General features: G+C 34.9%; 1 protein-coding gene across 1 annotated transcript; it reads right to left on the reverse strand.

The window, feature by feature from the left end:
• Window positions 1–318: 318 nt before the first annotated feature.
• Window positions 319–11,366, reverse strand: LOC113496891 (tektin-B1). Its single transcript, XM_026876276.1, has 7 exons — window positions 11,156–11,366; window positions 7,251–7,375; window positions 6,530–6,746; window positions 4,565–4,779; window positions 2,944–3,166; window positions 1,918–2,141; window positions 319–876 (listed from the first exon to the last, which is right to left on the reverse strand). The coding sequence occupies exons 1-7, from the start codon at window positions 11,234–11,236 to the stop codon at window positions 684–686; spliced, it is 1,278 nt and encodes a 425-aa protein (XP_026732077.1). The 5' UTR covers window positions 11,237–11,366; the 3' UTR covers window positions 319–683.
• Window positions 11,367–19,310: the final 7,944 nt, after the last annotated feature.

Here is a 19,310-nt window from a genome sequence, read left to right on the forward strand (position 1 = left end):
TTGAAAACGTTTGAAAGCCTGGTTCAAAAATAACATTTTCCTTTAAAAACAAGTTTCTGAAATGTTACGTTTCGGAAAAATAAAAAAACTAAATACACGCACGTTAGGCATCACAGAAATATTTTCGCTAACTTGCACAATTACTTTTCGCAAACAAATCAGTTCGTTTGTGCTACCATTTTCTCTTTTCACTACAGAGTAAAGAAAAAATATCTCTGATTTTGCTTGTGTTAAATAAGTCTGTTTGATGTAAAAGCCTTTAAACGGTTTTGGGAGATACCATATCATTTTAATTGTTTGAAAATAAAAAGCGTGGAAGACAAGTATTTCAAAAAGTCTTTATTAATTGTACTAACCACAGAAAAGTTATAGTAAAGTTAAGTCATAAATTACGTCGTACAATTAAAGTTGATCATAAACATAAACTCGTAAAGCTATGAATAACAAATAGAAATAACATAAAATTATTAATTACAAAATTTTCACCACATACACACAACTCTCAAGAGACATGTAGAAACAATTACCGTTAAACACTAAAATAGAAGCGAATTCTTTTTTGATGAGACACGAAAATTTTGAAACACAAAAATGCTAATAGTTTTGATATCTAAACAAATTCTATACAAAAATAATTTTCGATAATCATGAAATATATTTTTTGGCTTTCTTGCTGGGGTATATTAACCCTCGACATTGGGCACTTCATCTTTCATGCTCGCGAGAATCAAGTTCTTGTTCAAACCTTGGGGTCTCTTTGGTTCTAAGGCCGCTCTCATTTCTAAAGCTCGAGTGTCAGTTTCCAAAGATTGGTTCTTGTCGTTAAGGTCGATACCAATTTTGATAGAAGCGGCTTCCAGAGCATTGTATGTAGCTCTGCAGAGTTGAAAAAATCAATTAATATATGTATTTGATTGATTTTTCATTGATTCTGAGTTTCATGATTTTGAGTTATTTTTCAGATAACAATCATTTTTAAGACATAATATAGATGATTCTTTACTAAATGCTTTATGGTCAGGGCAAGAGTAGAATGAGAAACGAAATTAAGGAACCGCCTAAATCTATCAAAAAATCTAATATGTTTCATAACTATAATAATATAATTTCCTTTACCCTGTAAAGGAAACTTACCGACCTAAAATAACACGACTATAAATTCTCCGGTCTAAATAATGTGTTATTCTGTTTTGAAATAAGCAGGAAATTGGTAATTTTAGTGCTATTCAAGGTGTCCGAATAGTTCATAGCTTATCCCCGATGACCAATTTGAATGACCAATTGTATATTTGCTAGTAGAGATAAGTGGTGTGAAGTTGAATTTGCAGGTGCTTCTATGAAATCGTTAAAGCTATTCGTTGTTTATTCACAAAAATAAATCATTTTTGGGAATATGTGTGTGTGTTTGAGATACCTCTCGACCGGTAGGACCAATTGCAATAAAATTTATGGCGGTACCTAACACAACCTTATTTCATCAGACTTTTAAAAGAGGGTAATGTTTTTAGCTAAAACCGAAATTATAAATAAATAAATGCGGATAACATCACATACATTGTTCTGAACCCAAAGTAAGTTGCTAATGCACTTGTGTTATGGAATTCAGATACAACGAAGGTACCACAAACACCCAGACCCGAGACAATGTAGAAATAAGAATTTTTACATTGACCCGACCGGGGATCGAACCCGGGGCCTCAGAGCTGGCGACACCTTGAAACCGGTGCGTACGCCACTCGACCACAGAGGTCGACGAGAAATTAAGGGCAAGAATTATAGGGCGGGCGAAGACGGTAGCAACAGCTAGTTCATCGATAAATATAAACAAAAATTAGAGCTTCATTTTTGCACACCTTAACATCCCATAATTACACGTAACATATCTTTTTAGATTGATTGTTAAACATAGTAACTTACTTAGCACAGTCTAACTTCTCTTGCAACTGGCGTATGGTTTCCCTTAGGCTTCGAACCTCATCTTTCAGGCCTATATCGGCTTCATCAGCTGCCAACTCAGACCCCGGGCGGTACCCTCGAGTCTCCAAGCGGGTTTCAGCCACTTTCAACGCGTTCACTTTATCGGCAAACTGTTCTCCCATAACTTTGAGTTCTGTTGCTAGCTTGTCCATATTTTCTTCCATCTAAAAATAATCAGATTTTTAGTTACTTTTATTTTGAAATTTACGACAATTTTTTGTAATATTTTTGCCTTTGCCCCATTTTCGTAATCTTTTAGACATTTTACGGTTCCCTGCTTTGCGTAACTTTTTTCGTTAAACTGCTTCACAGGCTAACAAGAAGCTATTAAATATTAGTACAAGCACAAGCAAATGGAACATATATCAGATAAGCAATGTTCTATACAAAAAATGGAAACACAATACCTAATAACACAACTGAAAAGTTCTAAGTTATTTGTCTCATTCGGGGCCTAAGTATAAAGTATATGAATAAAGTTGCTTGGAGTTATTACTTTGTACGATACCAACTTCCTAAGTTTTCCAACTGTTTTGTGTATTTCCGTTACCGGGTAACGGAACATCTCTACAATTTCTATTTTACCTAAGGTTATGTAAGGAATAGTTTGCCTAAGAGAATTTCTTTCTGTTACAATACTATCTCTATAAATATTTATGCTGAACGTGAACGATTACTAAAGAAATTATTGCTGAAAACTTATCCACAAAAACTGTGAACCTTTTGAATTTGGGTCCAGTAATATGAACGTTATTTATCATTTATTCATTCACTGGAGTAAACATTTAAATCATATTATTTACCGTTTCAGGACTTAGCACTGTTTTAAAGCGGTAAACAATATGAATACACCAGGCTAATGAGCAAACAGCTTATTAAACACAGTCATACAACCTAATTATCTACGCTGCGCGCTAATCCTAGTCATTTATTCTCAAGCTCAAAATTTCAGAAAATAGCTTATACCTTTAATTTCTGCCAATCCAGTTCGTTTCTGGCCCTCTGTGTGTCATATATGCGCCTTCTTAGCATGTAGTTCGTGACGTCAGTTTGGGCCCTAAGAGCGTTCCTTGCGCGACCCCGAGCCACGAATAGGGATTCACGGAGACGTAAAGTGTCTTGAAGTTCGGTTATGGCCATTTGTTTTGTGGCCTCGCATTTGTCTATCCATTGCTGGTTGGTTATCATCCTGGGATAACGAAAAACAGCTTTTATTATGGCGTATGGTCTCTCAAAGGAATGTGCTAAGTATAGTCACCTAAATCAATAACCTTGACAATCCTTTTCAAAAGCTAATAAGAAGTAAAATGAAAAGATTTTTGTGTTAAAGAGATTTCTTTCTAAAACATCTGTAGGCGTTAAAATAAACATCCTTTAAGTAAACAGTAAATATTTATAGAAGATCTTACAAATAATCCGATTCTTGCGGAAACAAACACTTAGACAAACAACAATGAAACCGAAACACGTAAATTAAAGCACAACCCTTAAATAAAGCTACAATGAACAGAAACTTGAATTCGTGTTACTAAATCCTTCTAAACATTTGGAAAACCATCTTAATTACCTACATTCTAAATATAATTTTACCCAATTACAAAACCAAAGGTTGAAGTAATAGATTCTATTAATAATTTCTTAGATACCGTCAATGGTAATTAATCTATAAACTAATACTCGTAGGTGTAATGTAGCCTTTTGAGAATCAGAGAACATTAATTTGTATTGAGTAAATATTTTATTTTATAGGTATTATATATTATATTTTAACATTATTTTGTACCATTATAGGATATTACACTCACTACAACAAGACGAATTTCGTATTTTCGATTAATATTAAAAAAGAGCGATAGCTTTATACTGATTGTAATTCAATCTTACTAAATCCAAACTTAGCTAGTACACAATTTTAGAAACCTAGCTAAAATTTTGTCATTTTTCTTCAGTGAGACTTTACTTACCTTAATTTTTCACAACCTAGCTACTTAGCTCTCCACTTTTAGCTTTTATAAAAGAAAATATGGCTATATTTATAAATTCACTTCCCAAGGTGGATTTTTCGTAATTTATGATCATAGTAAGAAAGAAAAGACGATACGAAATGGCAAGTTGGGTCGCTTAGCGTCTGCTCATATCTTGTCTTATTAATGAGACTAGGATCCTCTGGAACCTTTTAACAGGGTCCCAGGTGCAGCGACACGCGACGAGTATCATAACTTTAACAAATTTAATTGTTTCCAAGTACCAAGTTTTAAGTCCTTTCGAATGTTTTCAAGAAGTCTTTGGAATTGGCTTGCCGTATCTTTGCACCTTAATGTTATATTAGCACTAGAGTTCAATGATGATTAAGTGTTTACAGTTTTGCATTTTGTAAAGAGAAAAGCTTGGGTTTTTGCATCCAAGAAATATTATATTCCTTGTGTAATTATTTAGCAGTAACGTGCTTAAAATGAAAACTTCTATTATGTTTGTATATAATATTTTTGCCACCTTTGACGGCAAAAAATAAAAAGCAAAAATGAACACTTATTATCAACTTTCAAATAGTAGTAAAACTTCGGATTTTTTAAATCTATTAACAAACCTTTTAGGTGTCTTCAGGGAATCAGTTTTGTAAGTGATATTGGCACAGTCTTTGTCCAAATTGAGCATATCCTTGTCTATCTGAAGGGCCTCGTTTTTGTCATTTAAATCCAATTGGAGTTTGAACTTGATTACTTCCAACTTGTTAATTTTCTCCCAGGCTGATTGACATCTGTCGATCAGCATCTTTTTATTGCTTTCGGTGACACAGAGTTCCTGTGGAAAGTTGATTGTCTGATTAGTATTGATTTATTCACATAATGTACTTAAAGGTGTAAATTGTTTAAATACATATTTTGGAACTAAGTCAATACAACCATGTAACATTTGATGGGAACTGAAGATAAAGTAAGTACAAAATATTTTGATTGATTTCATAGGCAACAATAAATACTGCATTACGATATTTTTTAAAGATATCGTATATTTTTAAAATGTGATTTGTACAAGGCTTGTGACAAAAATAACGTAAAGAAATTTCGTAAAGTACGAGAATACTTTCAACATAAAATAACTAGCATAATTATACATAAGGTAAACTTAATTCAAAGCACTTTAGCCTAATTAGTTAAGGTTAAAAGCAATATGTGGTATGAGCAACTATTGCTAATAAGATCAATTAGGTTCATAACCATGATATTTTATTTACAAGCCAAAAGCTTAAAGTAGCTTTGGTTTCGGATATTTTAATTAAACGAAGAGAGATTTCATTTTCTACTAAACTATTAACCCTAACTTAAAAGCGGGTAAATTTAATTTGGGATTATTTTTAAGTACGTCTGTTGTGACGGCAGTTTTCCCCGTAGGAAGTTAAATCTAAAAACAGTTATTTATAGAAACAACACATAATAGTCTCTGGACTCTTAATTTTACATTTTACAATGAAACAAAATTGTGAGTTGCATAATGTGGGTTCTACATCGAAGGATATACTGAGTCTGTCCGTCCGTCTGACACTAGAATGCAACTTTTAAACAGTTGCATTTTACACAGATGTTAATATTATCGGAGTAAAATAAAAATCGAGGCTAAGCAACAGTTAAAATGGGGATACATTTTAATTATTTAGAATTTAAGTATTTTGCAAACTTCTGCCTCGCGAGTTCGACTTGCATCTTAACCGAGTTTTCCGATACATCTTAAGATAAGTTATAATTCCTTACGTTGGAACAATTTAGTCTCAATAGCTTTATCAATCGATTGGCTATCGCTATATTATTAGAGAATGTACATTCACAGTGAGTAGCGATAGTAAGCGATTAAGTGTTGGAATACAAACGTAAACTACTAAACAGTGCGATCTGTTAGCGGCTTAGCCGGCAGTTGCGAGCTAATTGGAGCTTCTAGTGGACTTAACAATCAGCAAATTAGATTTGGTAGCCAGTTTTAAATTGAGCAATTAGTACAGTGGAATTTTAGTGATTTTCATTTAAAGTAGGTAGGAAAAGTTAGCACTTCCAGAACTGTCCTGGGGACATGTTTTGTTAAAGATAATATGTTAGTTTTAAAATAATTGTTAAAAAATCTAGTTAAAGCAAAGAGGTGAACGAAAAAGCATTAATACGTAGCATGCCATCATACTTAAAAGCTATCTAAAATAATGGCCATAAAGAAGATGGACCTGTTTAAGATTAGTATCAAAAGTCTACTTGGGAACTACCTAGTACAGATATAGTATAACTAGTACAGATACAGTATAACTAGTACAGAGGGAAATTGAGTTATTCTAAGTATCTCCTAAAAAGACGTCTCTTGCTGCTATGAATGGAATCCTTGTGGTGCAGGAGAGTTCCACAAACATTCAAGTTGCATGCACTAAAAACAGTCAGACTTAAAGCAAGCTTTAGTAGATCACACAAATGCTTGTCCTACGCGGGGATCGGACCCGCGACACGGCGCTTTCAGTGGCGTGATGACCTCAACCAAACAGTCTCCTCTCTCATTCAAAAAGCCAAATACATCTCACCTTCTTAAGCTCAGTATCAGCAAGATCGTAAGTCAACTCGGAGCTGCGTCTTCCATCTCTGTTGGACAGACACTCGGAGCACACGAGAAGAGGGAGGTTGAGTTGTTCTAGTTCCCGTTCTGTGGACGCCTTCTCCTCTTTGAGGCTGGCCATTTCTCGGTCCAAGAGATCGAGCAGTTCTTGCAGTGTGGATCGCCATTGTTCGATCTCATAGACTCTGTTTGAATAGAAAATTCAAAAACATGCAGTTAGCGTCAGGAATAGAATGCTTTGCAGGACTAAATAAAATGTATAGAGGTATATTTTGTTCGTATTCATATTCTGCATACATAAATGTTATTAAAATACCATTTTTAAGATAAGTTTATTTGGATAATGATATTTTATTCAGTTAAATTAATTTATCTGATTTTGTCAAACGCAACAACGATCATACTGTAGTGGAAGCGATGGGGCGTAGTATTGGCATATAACGCCACCTTGCTTTCAAAACAAAAAAAAATAAACAGATTGTAGGCCTTCGAAAGCCCCAGCCAGAGCCTCGCACAGCATGCGCAAGCAATCCCGTGGCTCTCGCTCAGGCTGTTGAAGGGGCCCGAAGTGAATTTAGTCGGCGATAGACCGACATATCCCTTGCACAAGTGGTTTGAAGTCATTAGAGCTTCATCCCAGGGGAAAAAGTCAAGGCAAAAAAAAAAAAACAATAATGTTTCAGTATTACCTGGCCCGAAGGCGGTTATTATTATGGTAGCTGTCCCACTCAGTCTTGATGCGGGTCTCGTTACGAAGCTGGTGGGCGCTGTGACGGAGGTCGAAGGCATCGGCCCTTCTGGTGTCAGCGGTTACCTGGTGTCAATTGGGAACGTATTAGATAACGTACGTATCGTTGATTTATTGCTTTGAAAGGTGCAGATTTTGTTCAGTAATGTGAATTTAAATGGTGAAGTTATTTTTCTTTATTAGGCCTTTGGCGCATAGGACATTTGATTAGGAATTTTTAAGACTATATTAGTGGGAAAATCTAAATAAATTGGACTTTTTTGTAGGATTAGAGAATCGGAATCGACTAGATTTACTTTTGAATTATTGAGAATAATCTGATAAAATGTAGGTTACTGTTATGTTTAAATTTATCAACTGAAGTCTGTTTAATCATCGTCACAAGCATTTATACACACGCAAGCTTTTTGTTTATATTACGTTCCTACCAAACCTAGCTCAAACGCAAACAATAAGTTAGATCGAGTGCTTTAGCTATTGTTTTAGGTCCCAAATAACGCTGAAACACAATTTACGAGCCTCGAAGGTAAAAGCCATAGTCACACAAAATAAACCAAACATTATGTCGTGCCACATAATGTAAATCTTCCTAATGACGTCACAGGGGCAGTTTGTATCCTTGAAAAGTTGACGCGGGGAAATTGTGGAACTTGGGATGACATAAAGACCATCGGTCATCAGGCCAGCCCTCATTTCCTGGTAAAAGTATCGTTGAGTGACGCACGTATAAGCGCCTGAGAAAAGTTTTATAGCAATTTCTATGTTGGAAGTTATGTTGCTACTAAACTTGTGCAATTCTTGTATGGGCGGGAAGATAAGGTTTTTAGGGTATAGCTGTATAAAATGATGTAGCGACCGTATCACTTCTTTGGTGACAGTAATTAATATGGTAAATGGTTTAGGTTGAACAATTAGTATTTTCAAGTATGCTTTACTAGTGCAGTATTTATCCGTTGCTAGAACCAAATAACGATAATAGAAACCTACACTGTATTAAATTGTAAGTATATGGAGAGATTCAAATAAACAATTCATCGTAATTTTACATTAAAAGCCCACAATTGTACGTTGAACACAACAATCTTTAGGCAACCTATGCTCAAAGAAATAGACCAGGTACCAAAGTCTAGTAATCTCTATTAATTTATTCATTAGCTTGTTGTTTACTCCCACATAAAACTGTTTATCTAATGAAGTATGAAACTTTATATTAAACTGCCGGAGTAAAAGTTAAAACACTCCCATGTGTGGCAGTTGTGTGCATAAGTGACCTGCTTTGTAAATTAGATTCGCGCCTGTAAACACAGTTCGTTCTAAATGCCGTTGCTAAGAGCTTTATCTAGAAACACGTATATTTTCTGGCTTTATATAATTTTTTGTTGCCTTATAAGAACAAATATAAGTTAAGCAAATTCATTAAGCTTATTAGTAAAGTTATAAATAATAATGTTGTACACTCTTGTATCTCTTCTTTTGATGATTATCAACAATTTCTTTCAGATATGGCAAGTATTCAAATCCTGTATCTCTCTTTCTCGTATCTACGAAAAGATCGCCAAATAAAATGTCAATTTATGTTTATCAAATGTGGTAAGGAAGGCGTTAAGCATGGATGTGGATGGATATATGGGAAGAGGACGACCAAAGAAACGATGGATGGATTGTGTGAAAGACGATATGGCTGTAAAGAGTGTTTCTGGTGAGATGACGGCCGAAAGGAAGGTATGGAAGAAGATGACATGTTGCGCCGACCACAAATAAAATAATTGGGATAAGGGCAGGGGAATGATGATGAATGATGGGATAGTCTTAACTTTATTTCGGTGCTAAAATCACCTGCTTATTCGTACCAAGTTCAGCTCATCGATTGCAATAGACTGAAATTTACTTCGAGCATGAAAATAAAAAAGAAATCCCTAATTAAAAGTTACACAACCACGACTCAAATACAAAAAGGTATTTCATCGTTTATGATAGGCTTTCCAGACCTCAGAGACGTAATAAAACTTTTCTAATTTACGGAATAACAAGCTTTCATGAAATTATTAGAGGTTCGATGACACGATATAAAATCTCCGTAATAGGCATTTCTCCATTTGACTGATACATTATGTTCGATATAAATGTGTATTATTGCGATGATACTATTTATGAGAGTCCTCATAAAGAGGGAAACATGATCTTTATCAAGAAAAAGACGAAAAGAAATAAACTATATTTTTTCTATAACAACGCGCGGACGTAACTACTTCAGAGTATATCTCAGCTAAAAGCTCATGAGTAAAATCAGATTTATAAATCACTCAAACGCAATCATTTGCATGAAGTTGTTATTGCTAGGTACATGCTGATGCTGCATCCAAAAGTAAGATAGAGCTCCATAGCGTAGAGCACGGTTTCGCATTAACATTTTTTTTATATGTATCGACTCCTACCCTAAGGAGTTTAATTATTAAACTCAATTCTTTCTAAAAAACAAAGACACCCCCAGAAAAACGCTTGTACTACGCGGGGATCGAATCCGCGACCACGTCACGCAATGTGTTTGACTCAACCACTTGGCTATTCGTGCTGTTAAATTCCACCAGCTTTATTAAAGGAGGTGCTAATTAAGTCATCAAGCCACGTAATACAAAAAGCCTTTATATTAAAACTCCTCTTAAAACCAACTGAAAACTAATGTTCTAATCCTCAATAAGCATTTCTAGCAGTTTGTTAATCTGATTTTGTTACCAAATGCCGAATACAACTTTGTACTTAATTTATAAACTTGGAGTTAGTATTTAGCAACAGCAGTCCTTTGAGTAAATATTATTTTGGATCTAACTACTCATAATTTGCCTTTTCCAAAGCGATGCTCGGGTCGACTTTCAACCCTACCCGATTTAGCTGTACATCCTACTACTATTATAAAGGCGAAAGTTTGTAAGTATGGAAGTATGGATGTTTGTTACTCTTTCACGTAAAAACTACTGAATGGATTTGAATGAAACTTTACCACAATATAGCTTATACATCAGAATAACACATAGGCTACAATTTTTGAGGTTTCTAATGTGAGGTCGTAAAAAGACACATTTTTCGCGCTTACATTGCAAACGCTGACTGAATCCTACAAGATAGATAGAAGGCAGATAGATAGATAGAAGGCAGGTATGAATTATAACTTTTATCTTCTCACCACGCGGACGAAGTCGCGGGCAACAGCTAGTTAATTATATTTTACAAACAACGAGTACTACATCCATAACCCATTTGACTATGCCTAATATACCATTTAGTAGTCCATTCGTAACCAAAAACAATGTCTCCTATTCTCGTCACAGTTTGCAAAGCACGTGAAAACATTTATCACAGTCAGGCAAAGGTATTTAACGTACGGCTCAAGCGTATTACAACCCATCTTTCAACATTCCAAGTGAACGTATCGAAAATCAATAACTTTGAACAATAGCTTCTAATAAAACCTGTCTGTTTCGTTTATTAAAAGTACAAAGAGTTATTTTAAGAAGCTTGATGAAAGAGCATAAATAATTTTATGGTTGTAAAGTGCTTAAGTATGAATTTTATCGTAAATATGGTTACTGCGTGCACGATAGATGCGCCCGACACAAGAGTTTTAAAAATATTTTCCAGTTATAATCGTTCGTTTACATAATATTTTCTAAAAAGACCAAAACAAGTAAATAGAATCTTGAAGTATATTTAAATTTGACACAAATATTGCTTATTTAACTCTGTCTGGTCTGTCCGTCTGTCCGTCGTTCTCTGTAAATAGAAGTCGACGCGGACGGAGTCGCGGGCAAAGGCTAGTCACAGTATAAATCTTACATCATAAAGACTTACCTGTAACCCGTAGAGGCGAGCATCCCAGTCAGCCAAGCTCAGATGTGGCAACGGTTTCTCAAACGTCACCACAGACTGCATGGTTACTTATTATTTAGAAGTCATTCAGAAGTAATAATCTTGTAAATCAATTTAATTAATTTGTATGAATTCATGTAGGTATGTCAATTTCGCGACGTGCTGCTGTCAAATATGGCGGCGTTCTGATCTCGGTTCGAAATTTAAATCATTTGCTGTGGTATTACTTTTTTATTCCTTTATGCTTAAAATGTGCCAGTGTTTTCAGTTTAAGGTTGTATTGTAACTTAAATTATTTGTAACTTGCTTGCTGTATTTTTTGTATTATTTTTCCGATCATTTGTTAAAGTTTTTATATTTGACCGTGTCCATTATGATAATAATATACGTACAAAATTACTTGTTTTATCATGAATCGTAAACATTTATAAACATTTATTTTATCTTAGAGTATCCACAATACATCTGCATAGATGTCTCCGCTCGTTAACCCACTTTGTAAGAGAAGATACCAAAACACTTCATAGACTAGTTAGTTATAATTAAAGACACATTAGAGATTCTCATTAAGTATGCAGCCATTACAAAATCGAAAAGCTAGAATTTAGCGCAACTTATCTTTTACATCAGTCGTTTAATAAAGTTTTAAACTATAAAGCCACGAGTTTCGCATAAAGTAGTTGAACTACTTAAACGTAAAACTTAATTACGTAGTATTTACAGAGACACTCGGTATATCTCGGTAAACAATCCCACTAAAAGCTGTATCCATTTCTAAAGACACGTCTATACGAAACTAAGCAATCACATTATGGAGTTAGAAACTTTGTAATTTCAAAGGTAATCCGCGCAGTAATAACAGTTTGCGGAACCCCAATCCCCAATTTACAAGGCCTTAATGCCCTATGAAAATCCTTTGAGGACCTGACAAAGACTTGTTTGGAGCAAAGGACAAAAAGTTTACAGCCGAATAACAATGATTACGTCACGAAGTTCACTTCGCGACTTTCAGATGTTTGTTTCATTTATTTTGTCAGTTGAATTGTTGGGATTCATTATTTAAATATTTTTGGCGGGTACGAATTGTGTTTTACAGGGTCGTGGACGGATATATACATTTATTTCGTGTTCTAGTTTGGTATTTGTTGTTATTGGCAGCTTAAATTTGTTGTTATTGGCTACTTCTTAAACTACGTATTTGATTTTTTTCCTTTTTGTTTAGGAATTCGCCTCAATACTATTACTCAGTATTTTGAACCAGAACTTAGAGATGTTTAGGTAGTCTATAAATATCTAAGTTCTGGTACAAAGTACCTACTTCTAGGTCTATCGGGTGGGTTCTGAAACTAGTCTGACGAGTCCCGATAAGTATCTACGAATGACAAAACGGTTTACTCTGGCTCAAACAGTTTTGTCAAATTAGTAAGTTTTAAAGTTTGTTTCCTTTTTTTTTCACCGACAAAGCTTTCACTATAGACATTGGGTACATTTAATTCGCCAAATTAACACTCAGGTTCCTATTAGCTGCTAAAATCTACATTTAATTAGTACTACTCATTAAATCTTGGTACTAACACCAAACTCGACTAACAATGTTACTAAACTCCTTGCTAAGTGAGTGATGTGATCCGGAACTGTAAAGGTCGTCGCACATTACACTGACTTAACGCCTCCATTGTAACTCAAGTCTTGGTACGGCTTACGGCCGTATGATGTCTGATGTCAAAGCCTGATGGACCAAGTATTTTTATTTCTTATTCTTTTTTAGTACCACTCTAATTTATTAAGATAGGTAAGTAGCGACTGGAAACACGTCTGTCCTTTATTAAGAAAAACAGTACCAATGGCTGAACTTAGGTATATTGAATATAAATCTGTCAAGTAACACAGTGCAAAAACATCGTGGCTAGGCAGGAATCGAACAAGATGTCATGTTTTTCCGTTCAAATTTCATGCTTCTACATTCACACAGCATAAAACTCATATTTCGTGAGTGAGAATGCAAGTGACGTTGAGTCTTTGTTAAGTAACCTTCAAATTATTAATGGCGTTAGCTATAAGTAGCGCCACTATAGACTAGCCATGAAATTACTTCTTCTTTTTTTTTAAAGTGCCGTGTCAGTACCGCGCTTGACAAATTTGCTGCTGCAAGACATTTTCTCGCTTATTTTGAAGACTCCCTAATATGCGAAGACCTTAATACCACTTGAATATAGCTGTTGCACGCAACCTACTTCATATTCTGAGGAGGGTTTCGAAGGGAATGAGGGACTTTTCTTACGGATTTGCTTTCCTAAATTACGACTAATCCCTGAAGGGTAAGGAAAATAGAGGTGTTTTATTGTAAATCCTGAGTTCGTTGTTCATTTCGAGTTTAATGTAATAGACAAAACTACCGTCAGTTTTGTCCGTTCTGGGAATGTTTTATGTCGTTTTAGCGTCGTTATAGTTGAGTAATTTGAATTTTTTGTATTAACAACTTCAAACATAACAATTTTTAATATTTACTACGTATATTTAAAGTGGACCTTTTTCAGATCAGACATTGACAAACTAAAATCCCACTCATGATCCTTCCTTTGCCCTTTGTGCACCAGGGCTGCAGATACCCTTGCGGACAGTCAAAATTATGAAAAACGAACTTGAAACGAAACCAACTTTGAGATAAAAACTTTTCGCATAACTGACTACAATTTAAAACAGAGATAACATGTATACAGATGTTTGAAACTTAAACACCCTCGCGGTTTATGCTAGCTTTAAGGTAACAATGACAGATATTTATGTTTATCAACTCATTTGGAATTAATAATAGACGTTCTGCGTCTAGACATCAAAACATGGCCTACTTATTAATATAGGTCCTTTCATTCTTTAAATATCTTTTTATTATTAAGTAGCGTAACAAAAACCTACTTCTAAAGCTGAGAACTCACTTAGCAGTGTAGTACGTAAACAAAACATGAAAAAACCTTGACTAGTTTTGGACGCGCCCAGAGTCGTTAATCAAGGGTTGAAACGGGGTCACGAGCTGAACGTGCGACTAGTCGGGCGATCCCGACAAATACGCTGGGAAAAAAACATAATTACGAATCTGCCTCATGAGAGTTATTATAATAAGATAATCATAAAACAATTATAGAAATAGTTGACATACTGTTAAGGCTGCATTTGCGGAAATAGTGATGGAAATAGGTCGTGCGAGGATGACCGCTGAGCCTTTTCCACCTGTGCTGTGCTGACTATTGGTTCTTTACAAACACATCTCTAGTTTCGCATCCCCGCACACTGGTGGAAACGCAGCCTTAATCCCCGGGCTCTATCCAACATATTTGTCTCAAAGAATTATCGTGTTTTGTTTTTGAATGAAATCTTTTTGGTCCTTTCAGCTGACAGTTTGAAAGCCTTGTCAAAAATTAAAGTGAAGTCATTCATTGAACTAACTTCAAACGGCTTCAAACGTCTTAGACAAACATGTTTGACTGTCTCGTCGTATGATTTGGCATTTTTTTAAAGTTCATAGTTATTGGAATTGATTTTCTCGAAGAATAAAAACGTTACCCTATTTGTTTAGGCTGTCTATCCGCTTGTCCGTCCACCTGTTGCAAGGCTGTATCTCAAGAACCGAGATTTTGCAGGTGACGTATTTCTTTTGCACTTATAACAAAAAAATCAGCAATAACAAAACTAAAAATCGAGCTTAAACAAAGCCTGGTTTGACCAAAAATTTGATGACTTATGCAATTTTTTTGAGCCTATTCGTACGGAACCATCATTCTCTCGAGTCCATGACTCACTTGACCGTTTTTACATTAGATGTAGCGCCGTATAGCCCATAGTTTAAAACTAAACTCGATTCAATTTCATTATGTTACATTATAATCAAGACTTATTATAGTTGCGACTGCGACTTACGAACTAGTTAATTTAGTTATGTGTGTCAATTGGCGTAAAATGTTTGTTTAATTAATTTATTAGGGCAGTGGCCGATACGATATGATATTGTTATATCTTAGCTCCGAGATTGTGACATTTCTATGACCTGTATATAAACTGATTTTCTGTTGACATTATACGATAAATACATTATTACTTAGGTATATGTTTCTATACAACAATAAAGTGTCTTTGTGCATGTGACTTTAATTTTTGTGAAACTCACCGCGACACAAGTATTTAATTCCGTAGTGCAACTCGCTGTTTTTTACAGTGCCTTTTTTTATTTTCCGTCATTCAATCGGTCTATAAATAAGAAAGTAATGCCAATTAAGTTCTCCATGTGTCAAATAAACATTTCTTTTTTAATTTATTGTGTCACGCATAATAATTGTTTGTAACGCTTATCACTTTCACAAATTCACTTTACTATGCAAAACGAAGACGCGGGCATAGCATGTTTTTAAGAGAAACAATGTTAATTCCGTAAGCTTCAAATCCATTATCGATTCATTCGATAAGGTTTTAACGTTTTTTAGGCTTACGTATTTCTTATAATCCATGTCTGCAACTTTCAGAACTCCCAAAGGCCTATTATATAAACAAATACAAACTGTTGCTTCTACTCGTTAAAATCGTGAAACGGAGTAAAAAAAGCTCAGTTCAATCTTCATTCTGCTGTTTAATGCGAATCCCTAAGGAAAGGTTTTATTGGGTATAAAAGTTCTAATGCGTTTATAAAGGGTTTCAATTGGATTGTATTTTATTTAATGCTGTGATTTGTCTACGTCGTCTAAGTGATTAGAAAACTAAATATGTATCTGTGATCAAACTACATTATTTGTAAAACAAAATACTATCGAAACGGTTCTACCAGTACTTGGTACAATTGTCTACAGGCACAAACGTTTATTTAAAAAAGGAAAAAATGTTCATTACAATAAATGACTGGTATTTAAAAACAAGTGACGATCGTATCTCTTTTTACATCCCAAAAAACCAAACGAAACTGGAAATCCAAACAAAGTTTCACATTATACTTAAAAGTCCGTATCAAATTACTAATTGAGGACTCCGAATACCGTTTAATTAGCACCTACAATTTAAAAGCGGAGGCTGAACTTTCGTAATAAAATAATCCACTCATTGTAAAGGATTGTTTCGAACCTATGAGAGCACATTCTACTCCCCCAAATTGACCAACAGGGGATGAACAAAAACGATTCAAAACAGCAATTTGCACGTACCAAGTTAATCAATGGTTGCTTATGAACTTTCGAGTGAAGCCTTAAAATGGAGAGGGAGGAAATTGGTTTACAAAAAATTGGTTTTGTGTATAACTTTTTAATATGATATAGATAGAATCAGGTCACGGGTTGCCGGCAAAGAAGTAACCAGTGCTGCAAAATCATATTTCATTTGTTTATTGATTAGTCCCTTTTACTCATGAAAACAACTGACTTAAAGCAACTATAAATAATCTATAGATTAAAAAAAATCTAAAATCCTACGTTTATAAAATGTCATTCCATTAAAATTTTAGTAAAACCGGTCCACCCGTTTTTTATAGTTTTCTATTGCATTGTTTTCGGGATTGAAACTACCCTGAAAATTTCAGCCTGCTAGCTAATCGGGAAGTGCCTCAAAATTGTGTTGCAAAAATCCAACTGGAACGACATACAAACGAACACACAAGCAAGAAAAGTGAGCGTATAAAACGTGGGAAAAGCCCTTACCTTTAAACTAAAAGAAACAAACCACAAAGTTAGTTAGCAAATAAACGCGGTAAAGTTTCTTATCAGTTAAAGAGAAAACCTCGACTGCATATATGTAAAGTTTACGTGTTATCTGGGAAAAAACAAAGATAAACTGTCCGAACATACTTCGGATGCCAGGAGTTGTAACTGTTGCCATGTTTACTGACATTGCCGGACAATCCGGACACAAGTGTTATCGGCTGTGTTTGTACTTTAAGTATATATAGTTGTAGAGCGCTGTGCGAACTATCAGTCTTCTATTTATTTATTTTTTGGGGATTGCTGCAAAAATAATTTGATTAAATCTGATTTTAATAGAAGTAGTTTTATATATCTACATGATTCTATTTTACTTAAAAATGAGTGATGAGAAAAGGAATGAATATCCTTAACTTCACGACCATTTTCATTTTCATAGGAAAAAGAAGGTTCCAACTTGAATTAACGTGCTTTCAGAAATGGAGTACAAACCTTCTTTTAGCAAAAGCTAATACCACCTTATTAACCCAAAAGTTTTAGATTACTAATTATGAAACACCCATTATGACAATACAAAAGATCACATTATGTTTCCACATACAACCGTAGGGCTTAGGTCCTAATTACTATCTATACTACCCCGATTCCTTTCCATCCCAGTCATTTCAAATTAACCTTTTAACTTTTCTCCAAAAGTCACCTAAACTTCCTCAAATTCATACTTCGTTTCCCAAACTTTCCCCTTTGGAGAAACTTTGCGGGCAGCTACTCAAAGCCAAAATGCCTTGGTGCGTAACTATAAATTTTCTTGCTGTTTCCTCACGCGTTTGGCACGATGCCAACGGTTATATTACAAGTAGACAAAGCTAAACTATTAATATTGATCCTTCGGTCCTTTGACTCTGTTTTGTGATTGCATGGGCTGTGGTTACATATGGCCTATTTGGTAAAGTTCAGACGTAATTTGCCTTGACCTTTAGTCAGCATTCTTTTTAGTTTTTGCTATTTCCACGAAGCAAAGGTGGTTTATGAATTCCTCATTTCAATTAATAGAATAAGAATATGGAGGTCCACTATTGATAATTTTCCAAGACTGGTCGAAAAACCCGCTAGCGGTAGCGATTGCTAATGATTTCGCAAATGACACCCAGACTCAGAATAAGTATTCGTAGATCACACAAATGTTGTGAAGCGGAAATCTAATCCGCGATACAGTGCGCTCAGTGGCTTTAGTGCATAACTGAGAACTAAAAAACTCACAATCTACATAGATGTCTCGAATATCATATACAAGACTTTTATTATCATAAAATCAATATCCAATATTCACATTTCAATACAAAGCTAAACTATACATTCCCATCATAATGTGTATCTATTTTCTCCTTTCAATGCGTTTCAAAGGAAAACACACATCGAGAATGACATTTCATTACCTCGCGGGCTCTATTTTGCATCAGAATGCATGAATACAGAGGGTAAATATAGAAGCCTATTACTAAGCCTCCGCTTGCTGTCCGTACGTCTGTCATCTGGATCTTATAAACCGTGATAGCTACACAGTTGAAATATAATGAGTCATAGATGATGCCACAAATAAAAGAAATCGAGTGACGGTCACTAAGGCAAGGTGACAAAATTTCGTTTGCAAATTTGATTTTCTTTAGCCCTTTAATACGGAACCTTCAGTGTAGCGAATCTGACTACCAGTTAACGGGTTTCATTCTATGTCCCATGTTTTTTTGTTTTGTTTACGTTCAGTAGAATTCAAGCCATATGCAAAAAGACACCCAAAGTCAGACCAAGCATATTTAGATCTCAGCAACACTTGTACTACGCGGTGATTGAACTCGTGACACGGTGCACAGTGGGTTTTACATGGTGACCTCGACCACTATTCTAACCTGCAGTATATAGATGTCTATCTACGGAAAATTCACATGATATAAAATGGCGGCTTCCAACGGTAAATCTATTGGATCAGTTTTCTCTAGAAGACGGTAACATTTATCTTGAAGTACTAATCCTTCCCAGAGATATTTTTATTTACTTTGTCGTGAAGAACTTCTTTGAGATACACTTTGAAACTTGGAGTTCCTGAAGTAATTAGTGTTTACCTACATTTGTGGAATGAAGTCATTTACACTGACGGCTAAAGTTTTGTTGGTTTGGATAAGCGGTTTAATGCTTTTTGATATTGGAGATGCTTTCGAAACATTAAAGTTTTGGTTTGTGAGAATTTAAATTTCATTGAGTGTCGTTAATTTCCTTTGGGTTAACGTTCACTTTAACTGTTAAGGAAAATGTAATGAAACCAGGGGCCCTTACCAATACCTTACGACGTACTACATGACGTAAAGTGGCATCACTTTTCTACAATATTTCTTTAAAAGTTGAAGGTCCGTTCCATTTTATACTCTTTTGTGATTCAATAAAGTTTAAAATTGCTTAGAAGTCGTACTTAG

The sequence above is a fragment of the Trichoplusia ni genome, chromosome 8 (genome assembly GCF_003590095.1).
Source record: "Trichoplusia ni isolate ovarian cell line Hi5 chromosome 8, tn1, whole genome shotgun sequence".
Taxonomy (NCBI): Eukaryota; Metazoa; Arthropoda; class Insecta; order Lepidoptera; family Noctuidae; genus Trichoplusia; species Trichoplusia ni.